This window comes from Polyergus mexicanus, unplaced genomic scaffold (genome assembly GCF_030449975.1).
Source record: "Polyergus mexicanus isolate NDT 795.1 unplaced genomic scaffold, iyPolMexi1.0 SCAF_22, whole genome shotgun sequence".
Lineage (NCBI taxonomy): Eukaryota > Metazoa > Arthropoda > Insecta > Hymenoptera > Formicidae > Polyergus > Polyergus mexicanus.
In genome coordinates this window covers 2,043,900-2,058,020 of record NW_027223342.1, presented here as the reverse complement: position 1 = coordinate 2,058,020, position 14,121 = coordinate 2,043,900, and the positions used below count along the sequence as shown (strand labels likewise).

The window sequence follows — 14,121 nt, the reverse complement described above, 5'->3', positions numbered from 1 at the left end:
TGAACTGCAGCGCAACTAAAAATAGGTAATGGTACTTAACGCCGATAAAAATTTCCGAGAGAGTCAGCACAATGGAATTTATTTTATACTCCCTGAGCAAGCTTGTTTTTACTTTTACCATCAATTCAATTTTTAGCAATAAAATATTACTCATTACAAAGAAGAGCAATTCTTCAAATACTTAATATCTCGATGAAATTCTTGAAATAAAGTTGTTTTATTTTTTTCTGTCAATTTAAATATATTTTGTATAGAAAAGCGTTATGTCTCTAATTATCAAAATTTTTGTAAATGCAATTATATAAAATTTCCTTGCACCTTGTCTATATGAAAAAACGCTTGTCTCTAGTTAAAAAAAAAAAAAATAGATGAAAACAAAATTAATCCTCCCTAAGAATAACGATCTTAGGATTTAATTGAGATATATTTTATATCGTGTGTATATGTGTATATTTTGAACGTTGTATTCTCTAATTTAAATATAATCGCCTTTAGATTACGCGCTTACCATAACGTCATGCATCATATATCAATATTCTAACCCAACCTAATCTTATAACTCTATCTGAACGGCCTCAAAGATTGTGTCGATCAGCTGATTACAGTTTAGAGCTGATCATTAGCATGGATGTGTACAGATTCGTCACGAATGAACTTATTCATATTCGTAACGAGAATTCCAGACCTAGTAATTAACTTAGTGTACTTGAAAACAGACAGTTAAATACTTTTGCAATTACGCTTCTAAAGCGAAATGAATGTGTATTGACACTTCAAAAATGGAAAGAGACAAATTGCAGAAAATGCAAATGAAATAAGCAGGCCTTATCTTTTACATTTCCCTTTTATGTTATAAATTAAGACAACTATGTCATGCGAGCGCGTTCTAATCACGGCACTGCGAATTTACAAAGAGGAATCTGTGAGTGCTTTATCGTTGGCACGAACTCAGACTCATGACGCATTTACGACTAAATCCTGTGTCCAAGTTCCAATCGATGACTCGCAGAAAGTTTTTCGCTCGAACAAACGTAATGATATTTTTCGTGCCGGTCGTGCTTATATTAGTCTTCCTATGCGCGCGTTATCCAGCTCGAGAATGCTCGCCGGACGAACAGATGATTCTGGACAGTAAGCCCAAGTACAGGCTCATTATTCTGATTCTCAGCAGTCCGGACAACCTCGAACGTCGGGATATCATCAGAAAGACCTGGTTGACTGATCGTAACCACGATGCCATGATGAGACATTTCTTCGTCGTTGGTACCCAGAACATCCTGCCAGAGCAAAGAAACACCTTGCAATCGGAGAAGGAGAAGTTCGACGATTTGTTGTTGCTGCCTAAATTGCAAGATTCTTACAGCATATTGACAAAGAAAGTTCTTTATGCTTTTAAAGGCATCTATGAACGTTATAACTTTGACTTCTTGTTGAAATGCGATGATGATTCTTATGTCTTGGTGCATACGATCCTGAAGGAACTGGACAGGTGGCAGAACAAAGGTACTAGAAGGGAGCTCTATTGGGGCTTCTTTAATGGACGAGCGTTGGTGAAGAGGAATGGTCCTTGGAAGGAGACAGATTGGATTCTATGCGATTATTATCTTCCTTATGCCCTGGGTGGCGGATACGTCTTGTCTTACAATCTTGTCAAGTTTATCGCCAGTAACTCGGATATCCTAAAGTAAGTATGGTTGCAAATAAAATATATGCGTTATATATTTAATATTCATCTTGTTAAATATAATATAGAAAATTTATGAATCTATGTATTTACTTTTTAGTTAAGTTCTCTGCCATTTATTCCTTTTCCTTCATTTGCTTTTCTGAAGAAATGCAGCGCAAGAAATGTTCTTCAATTTGAAGAGTTACATATGAATGTTTTAGACTGCAAAATTCCGAAGACATCTCTGTTGGTCTCTGGCTGGCACCATTGGTGAATATTGAAAGGAAACACGACGTACGCTTCGATACAGAGTACAGATCGCGCGGCTGTTCCAATCAATACATAATCACGCACAAGCAAACTATTCAAAGTATGAGGAACATGCACGAGTATTACCAAACTTCTGGTGTGCTGTGTTCCAAAGAAGTGAGGAATCGCATGAGTTATCAGTACAATTGGACTGCGCCACCCAGTCAGTGTTGCAACAGACAATCCGGTATCCCTTAATGCAAAGGAAAGAAAATTTCTGCAATATTCTAGTCTGGTTTTTTGAGACACTTGCTCAAAAAATATACTCTGATATTTATTTTACATATTTATAATGATATGCCATATAAGAATATTTTATTTATATTCTGACTTATATGTTTGCTAGGATATTTATACATAAATATTAAATGCCATAAAATCATCATATAATGCACGGAAAACCAACTCCTGCTGTAGTTTAGCACCTTAGGACGTATGTTTCTTTATCTTCAGCGATCACTGCTACGATATTTCGATAAAAAAATGTGACTTTATAATCTTCGCGATATAGAAACGTAAACGATATTTATGAGTCGCGGAAAGGATAATATGTGGGAGGAAGAAGGAAAGGTTTAGCTAACAAATGAAGAGATATAATGGAGGGTAATCAATTTAATTTCTTTGATGGAATGTAATTTGTTGAATTTCTAATTCAATAACAGGCAAAAAGTAAACCACTCCCGGTTTCCTCCCAATTAAATAGAATTTTTTATATAAATGTTATATATATGCTCGTAGAATTTGTCTACTTGCGAGAAACGGTCCTAAATATAATTGTGGTTACATACGAGAATTACTTCCAAGATGAACTTTATGCGAAGACAAATGATTGTAATGGAATTTCTACAATGTCAAAGGTCGCCTTAAACGTAACATTCCGAATGTTAATGTGCCCTTTTTATTTCTAAAAGAAAAAAAAACGCAACTACAGAAATTTTATCATAAAAATCTCGTGGATCAATAGATAGAACTGGACGAATAATGCTTGAGCAATTAAGTTCCAGTTTGTCAAATCATCAATATAAAAATATATATATAATCAAAAAATTTTTTGTATTTGACAAAGAAACATAATTTTTCTGCAATTTATCAGATATAATTTTATCTTTATGTATAACCTTATGTATAACTGATTTTACTTATATATATATATTATATATACACACATATATATGTATATATCACATCCATGTTACATCCTAATGTGAAAAATATTGTACATACATTCAAAGATATTGCCTAATACTGATGTATGTACAGATCAGTGTTTTTATTCTTTTTAGTATATATTATCTCTCTCATATATGTCATTAATTATCTTGAAAAGTGAATATTATATTATAACATTTATTTTACATTACACAAGTTTCACCAAATTGATTAATAAATCATAAAACGATTACTTGTCATTTGATCTTTAATGTAGTAAAACTTTGAGAAAAAGTCTGTGTCTTGAGAAAAAAAAAAGAAAAAAAATAATATGTTATATGTATAATATATTTAAGTAACATATAATCTTTGTACTATGTATGTTGAAAAGTTTCCATGTGAACCAGTAAATATATAAATTAATATATTTGTAAATGTTAATATTATACGATATACTCATAAAAAAAGAAGATAATTTATACATACAACATACAATTTGAAACAGATTTATCCAAATGTGTGTATTATTGAGATTATTATTACTGTTATTATTATTATTAAAACATACAACTTATAAATATAATATAGTATTTCACTGCTATCATCTTTAACAAATTTGAAGTAGATTTTTTTTTTTAACTATGTCAAAGAAAGTTACGGGAATAGATTTTTTGTATATTTCAAAATTATGAAGATATTAATAATTATTATTGCTACAAAAATGTAGTAATGAAATAGAGGTAATTTGATAAAAATTAAGGATGAAGGGAGCCAATATTTCTTAATTTATTGACTACAGTTTAAATTTATTTTTACCTTATTTAATGTTTACAATTTCTACTTTTCCTAAGTATACCACTCTCTTACTGTATCGAAGCGGCTTTAAGTTTCGTCATTTCTTCTTCTATCACTTCTAATTCGCGCGCATGGGGTCTCATAGTCGTAATAAAAGGAGTTCGATTGGCTTTCCACAGAATATTTTTATCTCCCATAGAAACATTGAACCCGAGAGCATATTCATTTCCAGGTACCTGTAACAAGAGTAACGATTACATACGATGAATTTAAGTAGGAAATATTAAATGTTAATTTTTTTTGTAATTTAATTTTCATAATATAAACGGAATACATTTCTTTTAATATTCATTTTATTATCTTATAAGCTATTGTATATATAATTTATTACCGCGTTACGACTAAATGGTAATTTATATGGTATATAGAGTCGATGAACTTTTATCGCGTAGACAAAACTCCTGTATTATATATACGTACCGTTGACATAATCATATATCTTTCTTCATCTTGCTCCGCCGTATAGTGCAATTCTGGCACTGTGCTTTCGTTTCTCATATAATCCATATGCAGGAAATATCTATTGGCATAAATTTCTCTCTTAGTTCGAAGTTCCTGAACAGTTTCAAATGTCCAATCTGACATTTTCTTATCTTTCTTATCGTAATCAAAGTTTAAGAATTCCATATCCTCGACAATAGTAGAAACATCTCCTTCGTTCGTCCAATCATAGATTAGTACATGAGAATGCGTTACAGCATTGTTCAGATAATCGCGTTTATATATATTTTCGATATCTAGAAGATATTCGGATGTGAGAACCTTTGAATCGACTTCGTACGGTATACCCCGTTTTTTTATTTTCTCCTGCAAATATGGAACATAGTAGAAATTAACATGAAATATTTTAAATACGGACTATACAAAAGAGAATTAAAAATCTGATTACTCGCAACAAAATAAAATTACCTTGACCGCATCAACAGATACATCCAAGTAAACGATTAAGTGAGGCCTCAACATCATTAATTTTGCAACATCTACGATATCGGTGTAAAATTTCAATGCCTGTGGTCGCATATAACCAGCATTCGTCATCGCTTTCGCAAATACATAATCACTGTAGAAAGAGCGATCGAGCACCACTCCTTGACCAGTTGACAGCAAATGCAGTAGAGCAGTAATATACTGATCAAACTTCATTTGGAAATAGTGAAATTGAAACATGGGCACATTGGGATGATACGGATTTGTCAGGAATTTTTGCACATCACACGATTGCGACGGTGGAGACAGTCTGTCATCCAACGTACGCAAATCATATCCATATTCAGTTATATAATATTCATCAAAGGTCGGTGGTGGTAAATAAACCATTTCCAATTCCTCGGCTAATTTCGCGGCCACTTTGGACTTTCCCGCGGCGATGGGACCTTCAACGACGATTACTTTGGTATTTTCATCGCATCGATCGACCATAGGATCGAAGAGCTGAGCCCAGAAACCATATTGTTTATTCAAGTAGTCAAATGGTGGAATTCGTCGTCGATCGACTCGTTTGGACTTGTGCGAGATGAACGCTAATCGCATTACATCGCTGTTGGTTACCTACATAATACACATGGCAGGTTGATAGAAAATATGTATATATTTATATCGATTATATCATAACATTTTACAGCCTATATCGTCTATAATAAGAGACCTCCTTTTTTTACGACGAATATCATTTATACCGATGACTAATTCAATTATCGATGTCAATTATTCCGTAGAATGTTTTAAAAATAAGATCCGTTAAGACTATATTAATACTAACCTTACATAATTGTCTAGTAAGATTATTGTATCCGAGTCTCGCGATAGCAACGCGAGCGATCGATGCCATTTTGTGGCTGGAAAAAAAAATGTATTTCTAAGGAAGAAAAACAAATATTATTCGTTACGAAGTAGAAGGAAACATTGCTCGAAATCTCTCGAGATTCGCTAATCTAACTCGTTCTCGTCTCTCGCATCTTCCATAGGTCGCAAGTCGCAACTGTCGGAAGCTCCGAAGTTAGGCCGATATTACATTGGTCGTACGACCAACTTCTTAAGGGCATCGATTAGCTAATTTCTAGAGACTCGAGAAGGTTTGTATTTCGCAGCCAATCAATACGCTTAAAAAGTTGGTCGTACGACAAACGTAATATCGGCCTTAAGCTGCGGTCGAGAAGACACTAGAAACGCTTCGAAGCGTTGGATAGACCAATCAGGACACAAAGAGTAAAGATTATTCTTTATTCCGATGGATAAACGCAATTCTTGGAAGCATCTCTAGCGTCTTCTCGACCGTAACCGTAACCTTAATCGAAGTTCAATTAGGCCGGTTCTACAATAAGTCGTACGTCGTTAGCCGTAAGCAAATTGACCAATCGCAGTCCATTTTGAATTATCGACTGCGATTGGTCAATTTCCATACGATCAACGACATACATACGACTTATCGTAGAACTGGCCTTAAGTGGGGAGCACACACACTTTCGCATAAGCGCAGAATCATAAGCATAAGGAATTAAATCGGTCAATTTTTCTTCTTACGCATAAAGAAATCGACCAATCAAATTGCTTACGCTTACGATTACGCGCTTATGCGAAAGTGTGTGTTCCCCGCTTTAGCGACGACAGTTTCGAGTATCGAGACGCTGCCACAGCGTCACAAAACTGACATCGCTGGTTACATATGATCTATCAGTATCAGTGTTGATCAACCAACGATTACTACCAATTGATGAAATGTACATGTGTGCGCACGCATGCATGTTACGCGTGTGTACGTAAGTTACGTGCATGGGTGTGTACGCTACGTACGGGTGTGCGTGAACGTTGTCAGGTCTGGGTTTAGGTCAGGTCTGGGTTTAGGTCAGGTCTGGGTTTAGGTCAGGTCTGGGTTTAGGTCAGGTCTGGGTTTAGGTCAGGTCTGGGTTTAGGTCAGGTCTGGGTTTAGGTCAGGTCTGGGTTTAGGTCAGGTCTGGGTTTAGGTCAGGTCTGGGTTTAGGTCAGGTCTGGGTTTAGGTCAGGTCTGGGTTTAGGTCAGGTCTGGGTTTAGGTCAGGTCTGGGTTTAGGTTAGGTTAGGTTAGGTTAGGTTAGGTTAGGTTAGGTTAGGTTAGGTTAGGTTAGGTTAGGTTAGGTTAGGTTAGGTTAGGTTAGGTTAGGTTAGGTTAGGTTAGGTTAGGTTAGGTTAGGTTAGGTTAGGTTAGGTTAGGTTAGGTTAGGTTAGGTTAGGTTAGGTTAGGTTAGGTTAGGTTAGGTTAGGTTAGGTTAGGTTAGGTTAGGTTAGGTTAGGTTAGGTTAGGTTAGGTTAGGTTAGGTTAGGTTAGGTTAGGTTAGGTTAGGTTAGGTTAGGTTAGGTTAGGTTAGGTTAGGTTAGGTTAGGTTAGGTTAGGTTAGGTTAGGTTAGGTTAGGTTAGGTTAGGTTAGGTTAGGTTAGGTTAGGTTAGGTTAGGTTAGGTTAGGTTAGGTTAGGTTAGGTTAGGTTAGGTTAGGTTAGGTTAGGTTAGGTTAGGTTAGGTTAGGTTAGGTTAGGTTAGGTTAGGTTAGGTTAGGTTAGGTTAGGTTAGGTTAGGTTAGGTTAGGTTAGGTTAGGTTAGGTTAGGTTAGGTTAGGTTAGGTTAGGTTAGGTTAGGTTAGGTTAGGTTAGGTTAGGTTAGGTTAGGTTAGGTTAGGTTAGGTTAGGTTAGGTTAGGTTAGGTTAGGTTAGGTTAGGTTAGGTTAGGTTAGGTTAGGTTAGGTTAGGTTAGGTTAGGTTAGGTTAGGTTAGGTTAGGTTAGGTTAGGTTAGGTTAGGTTAGGTTAGGTTAGGTTAGGTTAGGTTAGGTTAGGTTAGGTTAGGTTAGGTTAGGTTAGGTTAGGTTAGGTTAGGTTAGGTTAGGTTAGGTTAGGTTAGGTTAGGTTAGGTTAGGTTAGGTTAGGTTAGGTTAGGTTAGGTTAGGTTAGGTTAGGTTAGGTTAGGTTAGGTTAGGTTAGGTTAGGTTAGGTTAGGTTAGGTTAGGTTAGGTTAGGTTAGGTTAGGTTAGGTTAGGTTAGGTTAGGTTAGGTTAGGTTAGGTTAGGTTAGGTTAGGTTAGGTTAGGTTAGGTTAGGTTAGGTTAGGTTAGGTTAGGTTAGGTTAGGTTAGGTTAGGTTAGGTTAGGTTAGGTTAGGTTAGGTTAGGTTAGGTTAGGTTAGGTTAGGTTAGGTTAGGTTAGGTTAGGTTAGGTTAGGTTAGGTTAGGTTAGGTTAGGTTAGGTTAGGTTAGGTTAGGTTAGGTTAGGTTAGGTTAGGTTAGGTTAGGTTAGGTTAGGTTAGGTTAGGTTAGGTTAGGTTAGGTTAGGTTAGGTTAGGTTAGGTTAGGTTAGGTTAGGTTAGGTTAGGTTAGGTTAGGTTAGGTTAGGTTAGGTTAGGTTAGGTTAGGTTAGGTTAGGTTAGGTTAGGTTAGGTTAGGTTAGGTTAGGTTAGGTTAGGTTAGGTTAGGTTAGGTTAGGTTAGGTTAGGTTAGGTTAGGTTAGGTTAGGTTAGGTTAGGTTAGGTTAGGTTAGGTTAGGTTAGGTTAGGTTAGGTTAGGTTAGGTTAGGTTAGGTTAGGTTAGGTTAGGTTAGGTTAGGTTAGGTTAGGTTAGGTTAGGTTAGGTTAGGTTAGGTTAGGTTAGGTTAGGTTAGGTTAGGTTAGGTTAGGTTAGGTTAGGTTAGGTTAGGTTAGGTTAGGTTAGGTTAGGTTAGGTTAGGTTAGGTTAGGTTAGGTTAGGTTAGGTTAGGTTAGGTTAGGTTAGGTTAGGTTAGGTTAGGTTAGGTTAGGTTAGGTTAGGTTAGGTTAGGTTAGGTTAGGTTAGGTTAGGTTAGGTTAGGTTAGGTTAGGTTAGGTTAGGTTAGGTTAGGTTAGGTTAGGTTAGGTTAGGTTAGGTTAGGTTAGGTTAGGTTAGGTTAGGTTAGGTTAGGTTAGGTTAGGTTAGGTTAGGTTAGGTTAGGTTAGGTTAGGTTAGGTTAGGTTAGGTTAGGTTAGGTTAGGTTAGGTTAGGTTAGGTTAGGTTAGGTTAGGTTAGGTTAGGTTAGGTTAGGTTAGGTTAGGTTAGGTTAGGTTAGGTTAGGTTAGGTTAGGTTAGGTTAGGTTAGGTTAGGTTAGGTTAGGTTAGGTTAGGTTAGGTTAGGTTAGGTTAGGTTAGGTTAGGTTAGGTTAGGTTAGGTTAGGTTAGGTTAGGTTAGGTTAGGTTAGGTTAGGTTAGGTTAGGTTAGGTTAGGTTAGGTTAGGTTAGGTTAGGTTAGGTTAGGTTAGGTTAGGTTAGGTTAGGTTAGGTTAGGTTAGGTTAGGTTAGGTTAGGTTAGGTTAGGTTAGGTTAGGTTAGGTTAGGTTAGGTTAGGTTAGGTTAGGTTAGGTTAGGTTAGGTTAGGTTAGGTTAGGTTAGGTTAGGTTAGGTTAGGTTAGGTTAGGTTAGGTTAGGTTAGGTTAGGTTAGGTTAGGTTAGGTTAGGTTAGGTTAGGTTAGGTTAGGTTAGGTTAGGTTAGGTTAGGTTAGGTTAGGTTAGGTTAGGTTAGGTTAGGTTAGGTTAGGTTAGGTTAGGTTAGGTTAGGTTAGGTTAGGTTAGGTTAGGTTAGGTTAGGTTAGGTTAGGTTAGGTTAGGTTAGGTTAGGTTAGGTTAGGTTAGGTTAGGTTAGGTTAGGTTAGGTTAGGTTAGGTTAGGTTAGGTTAGGTTAGGTTAGGTTAGGTTAGGTTAGGTTAGGTTAGGTTAGGTTAGGTTAGGTTAGGTTAGGTTAGGTTAGGTTAGGTTAGGTTAGGTTAGGTTAGGTTAGGTTAGGTTAGGTTAGGTTAGGTTAGGTTAGGTTAGGTTAGGTTAGGTTAGGTTAGGTTAGGTTAGGTTAGGTTAGGTTAGGTTAGGTTAGGTTAGGTTAGGTTAGGTTAGGTTAGGTTAGGTTAGGTTAGGTTAGGTTAGGTTAGGTTAGGTTAGGTTAGGTTAGGTTAGGTTAGGTTAGGTTAGGTTAGGTTAGGTTAGGTTAGGTTAGGTTAGGTTAGGTTAGGTTAGGTTAGGTTAGGTTAGGTTAGGTTAGGTTAGGTTAGGTTAGGTTAGGTTAGGTTAGGTTAGGTTAGGTTAGGTTAGGTTAGGTTAGGTTAGGTTAGGTTAGGTTAGGTTAGGTTAGGTTAGGTTAGGTTAGGTTAGGTTAGGTTAGGTTAGGTTAGGTTAGGTTAGGTTAGGTTAGGTTAGGTTAGGTTAGGTTAGGTTAGGTTAGGTTAGGTTAGGTTAGGTTAGGTTAGGTTAGGTTAGGTTAGGTTAGGTTAGGTTAGGTTAGGTTAGGTTAGGTTAGGTTAGGTTAGGTTAGGTTAGGTTAGGTTAGGTTAGGTTAGGTTAGGTTAGGTTAGGTTAGGTTAGGTTAGGTTAGGTTAGGTTAGGTTAGGTTAGGTTAGGTTAGGTTAGGTTAGGTTAGGTTAGGTTAGGTTAGGTTAGGTTAGGTTAGGTTAGGTTAGGTTAGGTTAGGTTAGGTTAGGTTAGGTTAGGTTAGGTTAGGTTAGGTTAGGTTAGGTTAGGTTAGGTTAGGTTAGGTTAGGTTAGGTTAGGTTAGGTTAGGTTAGGTTAGGTTAGGTTAGGTTAGGTTAGGTTAGGTTAGGTTAGGTTAGGTTAGGTTAGGTTAGGTTAGGTTAGGTTAGGTTAGGTTAGGTTAGGTTAGGTTAGGTTAGGTTAGGTTAGGTTAGGTTAGGTTAGGTTAGGTTAGGTTAGGTTAGGTTAGGTTAGGTTAGGTTAGGTTAGGTTAGGTTAGGTTAGGTTAGGTTAGGTTAGGTTAGGTTAGGTTAGGTTAGGTTAGGTTAGGTTAGGTTAGGTTAGGTTAGGTTAGGTTAGGTTAGGTTAGGTTAGGTTAGGTTAGGTTAGGTTAGGTTAGGTTAGGTTAGGTTAGGTTAGGTTAGGTTAGGTTAGGTTAGGTTAGGTTAGGTTAGGTTAGGTTAGGTTAGGTTAGGTTAGGTTAGGTTAGGTTAGGTTAGGTTAGGTTAGGTTAGGTTAGGTTAGGTTAGGTTAGGTTAGGTTAGGTTAGGTTAGGTTAGGTTAGGTTAGGTTAGGTTAGGTTAGGTTAGGTTAGGTTAGGTTAGGTTAGGTTAGGTTAGGTTAGGTTAGGTTAGGTTAGGTTAGGTTAGGTTAGGTTAGGTTAGGTTAGGTTAGGTTAGGTTAGGTTAGGTTAGGTTAGGTTAGGTTAGGTTAGGTTAGGTTAGGTTAGGTTAGGTTAGGTTAGGTTAGGTTAGGTTAGGTTAGGTTAGGTTAGGTTAGGTTAGGTTAGGTTAGGTTAGGTTAGGTTAGGTTAGGTTAGGTTAGGTTAGGTTAGGTTAGGTTAGGTTAGGTTAGGTTAGGTTAGGTTAGGTTAGGTTAGGTTAGGTTAGGTTAGGTTAGGTTAGGTTAGGTTAGGTTAGGTTAGGTTAGGTTAGGTTAGGTTAGGTTAGGTTAGGTTAGGTTAGGTTAGGTTAGGTTAGGTTAGGTTAGGTTAGGTTAGGTTAGGTTAGGTTAGGTTAGGTTAGGTTAGGTTAGGTTAGGTTAGGTTAGGTTAGGTTAGGTTAGGTTAGGTTAGGTTAGGTTAGGTTAGGTTAGGTTAGGTTAGGTTAGGTTAGGTTAGGTTAGGTTAGGTTAGGTTAGGTTAGGTTAGGTTAGGTTAGGTTAGGTTAGGTTAGGTTAGGTTAGGTTAGGTTAGGTTAGGTTAGGTTAGGTTAGGTTAGGTTAGGTTAGGTTAGGTTAGGTTAGGTTAGGTTAGGTTAGGTTAGGTTAGGTTAGGTTAGGTTAGGTTAGGTTAGGTTAGGTTAGGTTAGGTTAGGTTAGGTTAGGTTAGGTTAGGTTAGGTTAGGTTAGGTTAGGTTAGGTTAGGTTAGGTTAGGTTAGGTTAGGTTAGGTTAGGTTAGGTTAGGTTAGGTTAGGTTAGGTTAGGTTAGGTTAGGTTAGGTTAGGTTAGGTTAGGTTAGGTTAGGTTAGGTTAGGTTAGGTTAGGTTAGGTTAGGTTAGGTTAGGTTAGGTTAGGTTAGGTTAGGTTAGGTTAGGTTAGGTTAGGTTAGGTTAGGTTAGGTTAGGTTAGGTTAGGTTAGGTTAGGTTAGGTTAGGTTAGGTTAGGTTAGGTTAGGTTAGGTTAGGTTAGGTTAGGTTAGGTTAGGTTAGGTTAGGTTAGGTTAGGTTAGGTTAGGTTAGGTTAGGTTAGGTTAGGTTAGGTTAGGTTAGGTTAGGTTAGGTTAGGTTAGGTTAGGTTAGGTTAGGTTAGGTTAGGTTAGGTTAGGTTAGGTTAGGTTAGGTTAGGTTAGGTTAGGTTAGGTTAGGTTAGGTTAGGTTAGGTTAGGTTAGGTTAGGTTAGGTTAGGTTAGGTTAGGTTAGGTTAGGTTAGGTTAGGTTAGGTTAGGTTAGGTTAGGTTAGGTTAGGTTAGGTTAGGTTAGGTTAGGTTAGGTTAGGTTAGGTTAGGTTAGGTTAGGTTAGGTTAGGTTAGGTTAGGTTAGGTTAGGTTAGGTTAGGTTAGGTTAGGTTAGGTTAGGTTAGGTTAGGTTAGGTTAGGTTAGGTTAGGTTAGGTTAGGTTAGGTTAGGTTAGGTTAGGTTAGGTTAGGTTAGGTTAGGTTAGGTTAGGTTAGGTTAGGTTAGGTTAGGTTAGGTTAGGTTAGGTTAGGTTAGGTTAGGTTAGGTTAGGTTAGGTTAGGTTAGGTTAGGTTAGGTTAGGTTAGGTTAGGTTAGGTTAGGTTAGGTTAGGTTAGGTTAGGTTAGGTTAGGTTAGGTTAGGTTAGGTTAGGTTAGGTTAGGTTAGGTTAGGTTAGGTTAGGTTAGGTTAGGTTAGGTTAGGTTAGGTTAGGTTAGGTTAGGTTAGGTTAGGTTAGGTTAGGTTAGGTTAGGTTAGGTTAGGTTAGGTTAGGTTAGGTTAGGTTAGGTTAGGTTAGGTTAGGTTAGGTTAGGTTAGGTTAGGTTAGGTTAGGTTAGGTTAGGTTAGGTTAGGTTAGGTTAGGTTAGGTTAGGTTAGGTTAGGTTAGGTTAGGTTAGGTTAGGTTAGGTTAGGTTAGGTTAGGTTAGGTTAGGTTAGGTTAGGTTAGGTTAGGTTAGGTTAGGTTAGGTTAGGTTAGGTTAGGTTAGGTTAGGTTAGGTTAGGTTAGGTTAGGTTAGGTTAGGTTAGGTTAGGTTAGGTTAGGTTAGGTTAGGTTAGGTTAGGTTAGGTTAGGTTAGGTTAGGTTAGGTTAGGTTAGGTTAGGTTAGGTTAGGTTAGGTTAGGTTAGGTTAGGTTAGGTTAGGTTAGGTTAGGTTAGGTTAGGTTAGGTTAGGTTAGGTTAGGTTAGGTTAGGTTAGGTTAGGTTAGGTTAGGTTAGGTTAGGTTAGGTTAGGTTAGGTTAGGTTAGGTTAGGTTAGGTTAGGTTAGGTTAGGTTAGGTTAGGTTAGGTTAGGTTAGGTTAGGTTAGGTTAGGTTAGGTTAGGTTAGGTTAGGTTAGGTTAGGTTAGGTTAGGTTAGGTTAGGTTAGGTTAGGTTAGGTTAGGTTAGGTTAGGTTAGGTTAGGTTAGGTTAGGTTAGGTTAGGTTAGGTTAGGTTAGGTTAGGTTAGGTTAGGTTAGGTTAGGTTAGGTTAGGTTAGGTTAGGTTAGGTTAGGTTAGGTTAGGTTAGGTTAGGTTAGGTTAGGTTAGGTTAGGTTAGGTTAGGTTAGGTTAGGTTAGGTTAGGTTAGGTTAGGTTAGGTTAGGTTAGGTTAGGTTAGGTTAGGTTAGGTTAGGTTAGGTTAGGTTAGGTTAGGTTAGGTTAGGTTAGGTTAGGTTAGGTTAGGTTAGGTTAGGTTAGGTTAGGTTAGGTTAGGTTAGGTTAGGTTAGGTTAGGTTAGGTTAGGTTAGGTTAGGTTAGGTTAGGTTAGGTTAGGTTAGGTTAGGTTAGGTTAGGTTAGGTTAGGTTAGGTTAGGTTAGGTTAGGTTAGGTTAGGTTAGGTTAGGTTAGGTTAGGTTAGGTTAGGTTAGGTTAGGTTAGGTTAGGTTAGGTTAGGTTAGGTTAGGTTAGGTTAGGTTAGGTTAGGTTAGGTTAGGTTAGGTTAGGTTAGGTTAGGTTAGGTTAGGTTAGGTTAGGTTAGGTTAGGTTAGGTTAGGTTAGGTTAGGTTAGGTTAGGTTAGGTTAGGTTAGGTTAGGTTAGGTTAGGTTAGGTTAGGTTAGGTTAGGTTAGGTTAGGTTAGGTTAGGTTAGGTTAGGTTAGGTTAGGTTAGGTTAGGTCTAGGTTAGGTTAGG

General features: G+C 37.4%; 3 protein-coding genes across 3 annotated transcripts in view; 2 read left to right on the top strand and 1 right to left on the bottom strand.

The window, feature by feature from the left end:
• The first annotated feature begins 551 nt into the window (after window positions 1–551).
• On the top strand, window positions 552–3,155 carry LOC138942402 (beta-1,3-galactosyltransferase 6-like). Its single transcript, XM_070312612.1, has 2 exons — window positions 552–1,684; window positions 1,888–3,155. Exons 1-2 carry the CDS (start codon window positions 957–959, stop codon window positions 2,171–2,173), a joined length of 1,014 nt encoding a protein of 337 aa, XP_070168713.1. The 5' UTR covers window positions 552–956; the 3' UTR covers window positions 2,174–3,155.
• Window positions 3,156–3,901: 746 nt separating this feature from the next.
• Nd-42 (NADH dehydrogenase (ubiquinone) subunit ND-42) lies at window positions 3,902–5,974 on the bottom strand. The gene is made up of 4 exons (XM_070312611.1): window positions 5,739–5,974; window positions 4,889–5,527; window positions 4,400–4,786; window positions 3,902–4,155 (listed from the first exon to the last, which is right to left on the bottom strand). Exons 1-4 carry the CDS (start codon window positions 5,805–5,807, stop codon window positions 3,988–3,990), a joined length of 1,263 nt encoding a protein of 420 aa, XP_070168712.1. The 5' UTR covers window positions 5,808–5,974; the 3' UTR covers window positions 3,902–3,987.
• Window positions 5,975–6,748: 774 nt separating this feature from the next.
• The window catches only part of Mnn1 (menin 1), an 11,060-nt gene continuing 3,687 nt past the window's right edge, over window positions 6,749–14,121 (top strand). The window contains 1 exon segment of the mRNA XM_070312685.1: window positions 6,749–6,752. Within this exon segment, the coding sequence (XP_070168786.1) occupies window positions 6,749–6,752 (4 nt within the window).

What these genes read in the sequence shown, in the direction of transcription:
- LOC138942402 (XM_070312612.1), top strand. Translation starts at nt 957, where the DNA reads ATGACGCATTTACGACTAAATCCTGTGTCCAAGTTCCAATCGATGACT. An exon ending in AGTAACTCGGATATCCTAAA is followed by an intron (nt 1,685 to 1,887) that starts GTAAGTATGGTT and finishes TGAATGTTTTAG; the next exon opens with ACTGCAAAATTCCGAAGACA.
- Nd-42 (XM_070312611.1), bottom strand. Translation starts at nt 5,807, where the DNA reads ATGGCATCGATCGCTCGCGTTGCTATCGCGAGACTCGGATACAATAAT. An exon ending in TATCTGTTGATGCGGTCAAG is followed by an intron (nt 4,787 to 4,888) that starts GTAATTTTATTT and finishes CCATATTTGCAG; the next exon opens with GAGAAAATAAAAAAACGGGG. An exon ending in GATATATGATTATGTCAACG is followed by an intron (nt 4,156 to 4,399) that starts GTACGTATATAT and finishes CTCTTGTTACAG; the next exon opens with GTACCTGGAAATGAATATGC.